Genomic DNA, 11950 nt, shown 5'->3' with positions numbered 1-11950 from the left:
ATGACCACTGTGTGCATGTATGGATGACCACTGTGTGCATGTATGGAAGACCACTGTGTGCATGTATGGTGGCACTGAGGGGAGAGGAGCGGCCCTGCCAATGTGTCCAGATACGTCAGCTCCTGGTATCATGGTGTGGTGGAGCCATGTAGTATGACTTCAGATGGTACCCTTGAGACGGCACGCTGGTGCAGTCTTTTAAGAAGCACTCACCCGTCCACGCACCATGTACCTGCAGACCTCCTGCAGCACCTTACAATCCTCTGATTCTTTCCCAGTCAAACAGATGTGGGATCAGCTTGGACATTAACATCACCCCAGTGACAATCTGACAAGTTTCAAGTGTCCAGCACAATACAGACAGTACAGTAGTCCCTCATTTATTGCGGGTGTTAAGTTCCGACCCCCACCAAGTAAAATTCTGCGAAGTAGCGACGTTATATTTATTTTAGTTTGTATATATATTTACGTGGGCAGCACGGTGGCGCAACTGGTAGAGCTGCTGCCTCTCAGCGAGCAGGTCCTTGGTTCAAACCCCGGTCTAGGGCTTTCTGGGTGGAGTTTGCATGTTCTCTCTGTGCATGCGTGGGTTTTCTCCGGGTGCTCCGGTTTCCTCCCACAGACCAAAAACATGCATGTTAGGCTGATTGGTAACTCTAAATTGTCCCTAGGTGTGAGCGAGCGAGTGAATGGTTGTTTGTCTCGTTTGTCTCTATGTGGCCCTGTGATGGACTTGCGACCCGTCCAGGGTGTACCCCGCCCCTCGCACAGTGATTGCTGGACATGGGCACCAGCAACCCCCGTGACCCAAAATGGAATAAGCGGGTAAAGATAATGGATGGATGGATGGATATATTTATGTATATATATTTATGTATGCATATTTTAAGGTTTTAGAAACCCTTTGCACACTCTTGCAATGTTCTAAACTCTTAAACATACATCATGTTAACAACATACATACAGTACAGTATGTGTAGCTACTAAATTTTACTCACCAGCTCTGCAGAACAGGAGCGGTTCTGGTCCGACTCTGTTCTGTTTCTGCAGACCTACCCTGCAACAAAGCCCACAATTAGTTTTCTAAACTCTTAAAACTACTAATTTTAACAAGATATTTATATGTGTAGTAGCTTCTACGTTTTACTTACCAGCATGTCCCCGCTCGGAGGTCCTCGTGGGCTGGTGGAAAGATATGAAAGGCGTGGCCATGGGCTCTGGATGGACCACCAGATCTTGGGCATGTCCCCGCTTGTATGTCTATGTAGACTGGTTACCAGCTCTCAGAATTCACTGATGGGTCTGGAGGTCTGGTTCTGCTCCAGTTCTGCTCCGGTTCTGTTCCGGTTCGGTGGGTTACGTGCAGCTTCTCTGTATCCGCTCAGATCAGATCAAAACTTTACCTCTAGTTTTTTAGCACAAGGAAACTGGCTTCTGGGCGGGACCCTGTTGCCTTCTGGGAAATGTGGTCGTTATGAGCGGGAATACAGTGTAGGCTTATTGAGAGAAAAATGGTGGCGCCTGTCTGAAGTATTTTGTTTTTCGTTAACTTTTTACTGGACAGTACTGTATCCACTGTCTCAATCACATGAATAATATTAAAGTTGACAATCGTGTGTTCTGTACAAATTATTATTGTTTTTTGTACAATACGTTCACAAACCGTGACAGAGCAAACCCACAAAAGTCGAACCGTGAAGTAGCGAGGGACTGCTGTAGTTGTGGGCTGGCTTGCCAGAGGAAAACATCCTGATTCACTTGTATCTCACCCAGAGGGGGTCCCCTACCCCACCCACCCAGAACCAGCAGCACCGTGTCCAAACCACTGGCTCCAGCTCCATGTGCCCTGACACTGAAACCATCATAATCAGTCATGCTTGTGGATTATGTGTTAATATACTCAAATATTTCTTTTGCTATTTTCTCAAGCTTTGATGGACCTAACGTTCATCTGAGGCAGCAGTACAAGATTAAACTTTAATTTCAAGAATGAAGCAGGAAGGATAGAACTGAAATGGTGATTAAATTCAATTTTACCTTTTAGAGTTTGACTTTAAAAACAGTGTTAAGTCACAGATAATTAATTGCTAATATAAAAATTAGTATTTGTTTTATTTGCTCTATAGTTGGTATGATCAACACAGTGAGTAAAGGTTATGAAAAAGTCAATTTTTATTATTTTTTTTCAAAAAGCATTTAGTTTTCAGCGACTTCGTCTTCAAATCAAACAAAAGGCACCCAGTTCATCCAGCAGCCCAATTAGTGCACACATTCCTCTTCAAATTCTATTTCCTGAGCCATATAATTAGTGGACCAGTCAGGAATGTTTAAATGAAGCTAAAAACGTAGGTGAGCGTGCCATCTGCTGCACCAGTCTTTGTTGTGCACCTCTGGTGACGCAGGTTTCCAGGAGTTTTAAATAAGAGTAAGGAGTGCGTCCAAACCCTGACCAGAGGGTCAGACAAAGTTTCAAACATGTTGACGATGGTGATACTGCTGGCGCTGCTGATGCTGGGGCGTCTCGGAGGGACAGCAGCGTCTGACCTTCATGTCTTTGGTAAATCCATCCACAACGATGAGGCCTTGCAGAGCAGCAACGACGACAGACACTCGGTTAGAAAACAGCCTCGTCAGCAGGTAAGAAACAAACAAAGGACGAGGTCGATGCTAAAAACAGCTTCTGATGTGTTTAACAGTTGATTAGGAGTCTATTGATTAGGTGGATCTGAGGAAAGATGACGTTTTAAATGATTAAATGAGGAATTACTCATTCAGTCATGTGTGAAGTGTAATATCCGTCTTTGTTCTGCTTTTTAAACAGAAAAAACAACAAATAAAAGTGTAATTTTGTTTAACTTTTTCTATTTCAGCAGCAGAAAACTGAAAGTTTCTCCAAATGTCAAACTAAAATTCTCTGAATTTGTTCAACAAAACAACCGAAATTATTCTGTTCTTAAAGAAACACACCAAAAGAAACAACATTTTAAAAGACATCGTCTCCTCTGAACAGATGACAAGTGGAATCCGCAGAAGTCTCGATCTGGAGAGCTTCAAAATCCACGTGACGCCGACCACCAGCAAGATCAGCCTGCCGACCATCATCAAGCTGTACCCCCCCACTGCCAAACCCCTCCACATGCACGTCAACATGCCCCTGCGCTTCGGCAGGGACAGCAGCGACGACAGGGCGCCCAACTCCAGCCCCAACATGCCCCAGAGGTTCGGGAGGTCCTGGGAGGTGCTCCAGATGTGCAGAGAGTGCCGCGACATCAGAGACGCACCGAGTCCAATGCTGCCACAGAGATTTGGAAGAAACGTTCCCTACTGGAGCCTGCTCAGGACTCTGGCCAGCAACCAGTTATCAAACACTGGTTTGCACTGGTAGGCACCTATTTGTTCTTTAAATGTCACTCTTTACTCAGGCCAGATGTTTGAGGAAGTAAGATTTTGTGTATTTTTATTCTGCAGGACTGAAGATGTTGACTTTAAAAGAAGTTCAGAAGAAGATGATGAAATGGAAGAAAAAACTTTTCAAGAATGAAGGATCCATGTCGGCCGAGCATAAAGTCTGTGTCAACACGTAAAACAAGCATTTAGTGTTTTTATAACTGTAAACAGCAAGTTTTAGGTTTAATATTAAAGCAAAGGTTCAATTCTACAAGTGTTTACATTTTGTTGTAATCTGTAGGAATAAAGTCATCTTGATTAGAAACACTTCCTGAATAAAAATGACGTTTTGAAATAAAAGCAAAAATAAAGCTTAGAGCAAAGTGATGTATTTTTTGTTGTTTTTGTTTTCTTAAAGTCTGAGTTCACCTTTGACAATCGGACTATCTGTCAATTTACATTGAACCAGTGACAAAATGTTTTAAATGACAATTATCACAACATTTTTCATGTGTTATTGGTAGTTAAACTATTTTATTTATTTTATTTTTTTTTTGGTTTGTTTGTTTTCTGAGGGGGGGGGGGGGGGAACAACCCAAAACTTAAATCAAAGCATTTGTCTTCTGTATTGATCACATCAAAACAGATTTTATATTTACCTTAAACTAAAATATGAATAAATAAATTAATGAACCTTGATCATGAGATCACAGATTAATTTTAACCTCTACATTATTTATTTATCAAAAACTGAATTACTGCTTATTAATGCTTCTGTCATTCCACTAGGTGACCACCAGAGGGAGACAAATACTCATAAACTGAAGTTTTATTTTTTTATTTTATTTCACATATTTATTTTGCAAAAGCTGGAACATTTTCAGGTATTGGAGAAAAACAAATGTTTGATATATTTAAAAACACTGTCCTTTTAAATAAGCATTCTTATCTAAAAATATGTTTAAAAACAAATGGGGGCTTGTAGAACCTAAACCTCGACCTGATGAAACAATAAGATGTTTACTTTTACACTGGTTACCATTAATAGACAAAGACACAAGTGATATTGTGTGGATATATACAAAAGTACATGTTATATGTGTATTTGTCCCAACTCAGTGAAAAACGCTAGGCTGTTATTAAATTGTTTACCGTAGCTGAAAAAAGAAACAAAGATTATTAAAGGCTTGTGAAAGTTATATTCCTGCAATTATTTTTAATCAGAAGAGATTCATTTTTTCATTGTACTTGTAATAAATGAGCATTAATTTGCTAAATAAAAAAATGTAATGGCTTCAATCAACTCCAAGATTCAAAGCAGTATTTTCAATTATGTGTTCATTTTTGATCAACACAGAAAACTGTGTTTTTCTGGAGAAACCCTTCTCAGCAAGGTTTTTATGAACAAATAAATAAATAAAACATGTTGATATAATAACAAAATGACTGTAGGGTTATGCTAATTTACTTCACCTCAATAGAACTGGCAACCTTCCTATCACATGCAGGCCCACCTTCTCTAACCGCTGCACCAGCACAAAAAATACAGCAATTTCATAAATTTAAAGAATGAACATAAAAAAGCACACATTCTTGACAAAATATTGATTAAAAACTTGTTTTTATTTAATAGTAAGCCTTGTGCGATCGTATAAAATATATATTCTTTAGATTTTTTTTGTTTGTTTGTTTATTGTTTGTTTGTTTCATAATTACTGGTTCAGATCTCATTTTCTCAATAAAACAGCCTGAATCTGGTTTCCATTTCGTGAAGTCTTCAGCAGCTGCAGCTGCGTTATTCAAACAGCTGTTTGCTGAATCATTCAGCAGAAAACAAAATAATTCATTGTTTAGGGATTGTTCTCAGCAATCAAATTCAAACTTTGTGTAACGGACCTGATCTAATCTTCTTTTTTAAATTATCTATTTCTAGTTCATGACTGGGGGAACATGTTCATCAAAGCAAAAAAAAGCTACAGATACAAGAAGAAATGGGATAAAATAGTATTTTCCTTGTTAGTCATGGATGGCAGATTGAAAAGTGCAAGTCTTTTCACATAAATGTGGTGTTTGATGGGAGGGCCCAAAGGAGAAATGCTGGAAATCAAGACTGTTAATAATAATCACAAACAAAACGTGAACTTTCATTTGAGCTAAACTAACAGAATAATCTACAGTCAATCAACAACAAAATATATTTACTGAGGATGGCAAAGTGAGATGGAAAATCAAAGCAAAGAACAAAGTTCTTGAAAACAAAACAGGAAGTGAAGTTTCGTCCAGAACAGATCTGACAAAAAAAACCTGATCCTTAAAAGTCCGGCTCAACTCCCACAAGACACAAACTTCAAAACAGACGATCTGCAACATCCTCCCTGTTCTCACTGTGGACTGCCCGCAGTGCACGAGGAGGTTCACTTCTTCTTCGTTGGTGTTTTACGCAACAAACACGTTAACGCTGATAACCTGGAAAGCTCAATGACAGTTAGAGGTGAGTCAGATGGTGAAAAGGACCAATCAGCTGCAGCTCCACCTCAGTTTCCACAGTAACCAAGAGCTTTTAACTTCCTGCTCCCATGTCTGCTTCTTGTCCTGGTGGGAAGCTTAAGAAATAAAAACAATAAAAAAATGACTCATCTCTTCAACTTGTTCATCCTGCAGCTGTGAAATATCCTTAAAACGATGCATTTTAAAGTAATTTACCTCTGCATTAGCAGCATACCTCACCTGGTTTGTGCTTTGTTTATATTTTTATGAAATGGGTGGGACTTGGATATTACAGCTTACTCATCCTGACTGAACAGATCTCCTCTAATTGCTCTGGGCTTCAGAAACAACAAGACTCTGCTGCACAAGCGTCTGGCTGTAGAAGAAGGAAGCATCTGCCTGGAGGTGTTTGAGCCACACAGTCCTGTCTGACGGTAGGATTCACCACTTGTACGTTCAAAAAGTTTATTGCTTTAAGCGTCACAGCAGCAAATCTTGTTTTATTTAAACTCTGAAGATAACTTTTTACATATGACTCAGGAAACTGGAGAATAAACATTTTCCACTGATCGTGATAACTGTGTTTCTCCTGCTGCTTCTCCCCATCAGCTGCCAGCCATGGGGGATTTAAATAAAGGGAAGAAGGTGTTTGTCGTGAAATGCGCCCAGTGTCACACGGTGGAGCAGGGGGGCCGCCACATGCAGGGCCCAAACCTCAGTGGGATGTTTGGCAGGAAGACGGGACAGGCACCAGGCTTCTCCTACACGCAGGCGAACATCGACAAAGGTAAATAAAACATGACAAACTGGAGGAAAATCAATTATAGTTGAACAGACAGCATACTTAATTGTAAAGTGATATATATTTCTATGTTATTATTAAAATGAAGTCATACCAACACAATAAATAGTTAGTAAAGTTAATATAAGGGACTGAATTTGAAGTATGACTCCACTTGTCTGACAATAAAATTAGCTGCTTTTCTTTTGGGCTTTTGGGCAAATCAACATCTTTAGCTTGGTTTAACTTTTCCACCTGTTTTAAAAGTTTCTGGTAGGAAAATTTCTCAATGATGTCTGTAGAGCTAAGAAATAATGTTTGATTCAAACAAATACAAAAACTAAAAGTTTACCTCCACTTTTTTTTACCAATAAACTGTTTTTTTTTTTCTGAGTTGATCCACTTTTGCTCATTAATGAGATGCAGTCATCAGATGAAGTCCAGTGGTTCTTAAACTGTGGTGCTCCCTGGGTGGGTCACAACAAGGAGGGTGCATGTGACCACTCTTATTTCGTTCTTTTTTGATTCAGTCCTAATAAAGCTGCAGGCTGAACTAATAAAGTATCCACTTTTTCATCCATCCATAGAAGTCAGTGCAGCCTTGAAGACTGTGATCATTTCGAGCTATTCTGTTCTATGTAGTGGGTTTCTGTTAATGCTAAGGGAGAGTTGGTGTCGTTATCAGAAAGCAGTTAAAGCTGCTAAATCTAAATTCTTCTTTGAGTTAATTGTCTCCAACTCCCACAACCCCCGAGTTCTTTTTTCCACCCTGAACGCAGTTCTACACCTCAGTGAACCTTCATCTCTGGAAGCCTCAACTGAACTGTGTGAGAACTTCCTCCATTTCTTCTTAGAAAAAGTTGCGAACACCCGGGCACTTATTTCTCCACCAGCTCACGATCCTTCCATCCCATCTCAATGTGCAGCTGTATTTGACCACTTTGAGCCAATCTCTCTGTCCTCTCTGGAGCAGGTAATGTGCAGCATGAAGCCATCTGGTTCCTCCTTTGATGTGGTCCCCCATCAACTTCTAAAGGAGGTTTTTACTACTCTGGGTCCTTTTATTCTTGCTATTGTGAATAGCAGTTTATCCTCAGGTGTGGTGCCAAAAACTTTTAAACATGCTGCTGTACAGCCTCTCCTGAAAAAAACTAACCTTGACCCCTCAGTCGTGTCCAACTTCCGGCCTGTCTCCAGACTCCCATTCACCTCTAAACTACTGGAAAAATAGTTGAGTCTCAGTTCAAGTGCTTCTTGAAGGATCATGCTATCCTAGAGTTATTCCAATCTGGCTTCAAATCTCTCCACAGCACTGAAACTGCTCTACTGAGGGTTTTTAATGACATTTTCCTAGCCACTGATGCAGGTGATTATGTGCTGCTTGTCCTATTGGACCTTACATCTGCTTTCGACACCATCGACCATGGGGTCCTCATTTCTAGGCTAGAGCAGTGGGTGGGCATCACAGTGTCAGCCCTCAGTTGGTTTAGGTCCTACCTCTTTGACAGAACCTTTTGTGTCAGTATCAAAGATTTCAGTTCAGCATTGGCAGCGCTTCAGTGGGGGGTACCGCAGGGGTCCATCCTCGGTCCCCTTCTCTTTTCTTTATACCTGCTGCCACTGGGTGCTATTTTCCCCAATCATAACATACCCTTTCATTTCTACGCCGATGGCTGTCAAATTTACTTCCCCCTGAGGCACAGAGGCACACGCTCTATTCAACCTCTTCTTGACTGCCTGGCTGACATCCGGGACTGGATGGCTTTAAACTTCTTAAGTTTCAATGAGAAGAAGTCTGAAGTCATCTTGTTCCATCCCAATGGCACGTTCATGAACCACTGCATTGACTTTACCTCTCTAGCTCCATTAGAGAAACAAAGGGTCACCAATTTGGGAGTGATAATGGACCCTTCCTTAAAACTTAACAATAAATCAGGTCTCTCTTGTAAATGAGTCCTCGAGGCTCAATGGGATTTACCTGTATAAATAAAGGTTGATTGATTAACAGTCATGTAAACATGATTGTTAAATCCTGTTTGTTTTTTTTCAGCTGAGGCGACTGTTTAAGCTGAAGTCCATATTGTCCAAAAAGAATCTTGAGACAGTGATCCATGCATTCATAACGTCCAGGCTCGATTACTGCAATGCACTTCTGTTTAGAATTTTGTTTTGCATGTCTACAATTGGTCCAAAATGCTGCAGCCAAATTTTTAACTGGTACAGGCCATAGAGAGCACATTACTCCAGTTTTGGCCTCCCTGCACTGGCTACCCATTCACCTTCAATTCCAGAAACCTATCATAAGCTCAGATGTGACAGGGCTTTCTCTGTTGCAGGTCCAATACTGTGGAATGAGTTGCCACTGCGTGTCAGGCAGGCATTCACACTCACAGTCTTTAAGTCTCACCTGAAAACCCACTTTTATTCCCTTGCCTTTGACACGGTGTGATTAGTTTTGATCCTGTCTGGCAGCACGGTGGCGCAACTGGTAGAGCTGCTGCCTCTCAGCGAGCAGGTCCTTGGTTCAAACCCCGGTCCAGGGGCCTTTCTGGGTGGAGTTTGCATGTTCTCTCCGTGCATGCGTGGGTTTTCTCCGGGTGCTCCGGTTTCCTCCCACAGACCAAAAACATGCATGTTAGGCTGATTGGTAACTCTAAATTGTCCCTAGGTGTGAATGAGAGAGTGAATGGTTGTTTGTCTCTATGTGGCCCTGTGATGGACTTGCGACCCATCCAGTGTGTACCCCGCCCCTCGCACAGTGATTGTTGGACATGGGCACCAGCGACCCCCGTGACCCAAAATGGAATAAGTGGGTAAAGATAATGGATGGATGTATTCTACAGTGTTGGCCATTTAGTTATTATCCACTGCTATTTGTATCTATATTTTTATTTTGTTTTCCTGTCCGCTGTGCTTGTTTGTTTCTATTGTACAGCACTTTGGTTGGCCTTGTTGCTGTTTTAAGAGCTCTATATGGTATGGTATTTTTTATAGTTCAGAAAGTGATTTCCTCCTCCTTGAATTGGCACCTTATCGTGGTGGAGGAGTTTGTGCACCTGAATGATCCTAGGAGCTATGCTGTCAGGCAAGTATAACTGCCCCTGGTAGGGTCTCCCAAGGCAGACTGGTTCTAGGTGACAGGCCAGACAAAGAGCGATTCAGAAGATTTTTAATCAGTTCTATTTCTATCTATTGTTCATTAATCAGACACTTGTTCTTCTAAAGTGCATGGTTCTTTTTGATTGGTCTTTATTTAAAAAACTAAGTTTATAAGAGCAACCTGAAGAAAAAAAAATGACACATTTGTTCACTTTGTTTTTGAGAGGATCGGTGTGTGTGTTTTGTGATCCGTTAGTTTTCCTGCTCTCCCTCATGTTGCTCCTGTCTCACCTGTCCTCTATCCCAATCACCCCAGGTGTTCGTCATTGTGTCTCGTTATTGTCCTTATATATTCTCCGTCTCCTTGTCAGTCCCCTGTCCGTGGACTGTCTTGTCAAGGTGTCATGCTCTGTCTCCCTCCATGTCTATAGCTCATATATGTAACATTTGCTGCCACATCAGCCTTTTTTTCTGTTTAATAGAAATATTCTTATTTTTACCATTGAGTTCCTCTCATCTGTCTGCACATTGGGTTCAACACATACCACAGATCATGATAGCTTTAATTGACATTAATGTAGTAAAAGAAAACAATTGTGTAAAAATATGATCCCCACCCTCCATTACTGTTGAGCTGAACTCATTTTGCTTTGGTCTTGAGAACCACTCATCTAGTGTATGAGAAGTATGGGTAAGTATGAGAAGATTTCAAGCAGTGCACTAATGTTTAACTGCTGTTTTAACACTGAAATGTCTCACATCAGTCATTTCTTATGTGTAAAAGAGTCAAAGACAACATTACTCACAGAATGACCATTGTACTATAATGAGCTTTAATTGTGTATCTGACAAGTACATTCCTGTTGTAAAACCATGTCCTTCTGGGAACATCTCCAGTTTTTGAACATTTCTGGTGTTTCTGCTGCAGTAAACCCAGATTCTGCACCAGAACTGTGAGAACTGCAGGTCTGAACAGGCAGCTGCAGTTTTCCTTCATGACATTCGAACACGAGGCAATAAAAGTTCATGCATGTGAGAGAATGTAGCTGAGGCAGTTTTTATTTTGTTTTGTGTGTTTTAGAAAAAAAAAATGCAGCATCTGTGTTCAGTTGTGATTTAGGTTTGTTGTTTTTTTTTCTTTCTTGTGTGTAGGCGTTGTTTGGAATGAAGAAACTCTGGACGTGTACCTTGAAAATCCAAAGAAGTACATCCCGGGCACCAAGATGCTGTTCAGTGGAATCAAGAAGAAAAGTGAAAGGGCAGATCTGATCGCTTATTTGAAGGCTGCAACTTCCTGATCCGCAGGTCCAGACTGCACGAGCAGAGGCGTCTTTGATCCTTTTCAGTCTTTACTTCAAGATTTCCATGCTTAGGTGTTGGCAAAGTGCTAAGTCATGATGTTTTATGGCTGTTTTTAATTATCATGAGTCATCCTTCTTGCAGTTTTGTAGATTTTCTAGAAGGTTCACATTTTACTTCCTTGTTCACGCCATCTGCTGCATCTCTGCTCAGTGACTTTGACTTTCTTCTGACAGCATCTACACTGTTAGCTTTATTGTGGTGTGTAAACATGATTAGATTGTGTTAGATTTATTTTTATTCATCTGAAATGATCGAATCTGATAGGATTTTATTCAATGTTGTAGTTCAAGAAGGTAAAATGTCCTCTTATGCAATTGTTCATTTATTTTTTTTATTTTTTCATCCCTCCTCTGTCATTTTTCTAATGTATTGCCTTACAGCCACACATTTAGTTGGGTTTTGAATTTGATTATAAGTAATTCTTCTAAAAAAATAAAAATAAAAAAAAATTAATGAAGAGGGTACAAAGATTTTAAAGAATTCTAATAATAATAATAAAGTGTTATAAATGTATCAATCTGAAAAGTGATGAGTGAAAAAGGGGATTCTCCATCCAATTGTCAAAGTTCTGGAAAACTCCAGTTTTCGTCAAGAATTCCAATTTGCACCATCCCCACAACATGATGCTGCCACCACCATGCTTCACTATAAGGATGGTGTTCTCAGGGAGATGTCAGATTTGTGTGAGGCTTGGTGTAATCTTCAGTCTCATCTGACCACAGAACGTCTGCCTCTCTTCAATGACGTCCAGCTCTGTGCAGCTTATAGCAGTCATATGGACAGACACGCCCATCTGAGAAGAGCTGCAGCTCCATCAGGGTTATCGTTGGCCTC

The 11950-nt window shown here is 40.6% G+C and overlaps 2 protein-coding genes across 3 annotated transcripts; both read left to right on the top strand.

Moving 5' to 3' along the window:
• The first annotated feature begins 2475 nt into the window (after window positions 1-2475).
• On the top strand, window positions 2476-3541 carry npvf (neuropeptide VF precursor). The gene is made up of 3 exons (XM_037692944.1): window positions 2476-2637; window positions 3011-3381; window positions 3469-3541. Exons 1-3 carry the CDS (start codon window positions 2476-2478, stop codon window positions 3539-3541), a joined length of 606 nt encoding a protein of 201 aa, XP_037548872.1.
• Window positions 3542-6222: 2681 nt separating this feature from the next.
• On the top strand, window positions 6223-11078 carry LOC119425869 (cytochrome c iso-1/iso-2-like). 2 transcript variants are annotated; one of them, XM_037693423.1, is made up of 3 exons: window positions 6223-6308; window positions 6484-6661; window positions 10907-11078. In XM_037693423.1, exons 2-3 carry the CDS (start codon window positions 6493-6495, stop codon window positions 11050-11052), a joined length of 315 nt encoding a protein of 104 aa, XP_037549351.1. In that variant the 5' UTR covers window positions 6223-6308; window positions 6484-6492; the 3' UTR covers window positions 11053-11078. The 2 variants fall into 2 exon arrangements, with proteins under 2 accessions (XP_037549351.1, XP_037549352.1); XM_037693424.1 differs by having other exon boundaries at window positions 6295-6324.
• Window positions 11079-11950: the final 872 nt, after the last annotated feature.

This window comes from Nematolebias whitei, chromosome 19, assembly GCF_014905685.2.
Source record: "Nematolebias whitei isolate Nwh7 chromosome 19, NemWhi1, whole genome shotgun sequence".
NCBI lineage: Eukaryota > Metazoa > Chordata > Actinopteri > Cyprinodontiformes > Rivulidae > Nematolebias > Nematolebias whitei.
This window is presented reverse-complemented; position numbering and strand designations above follow the sequence as displayed.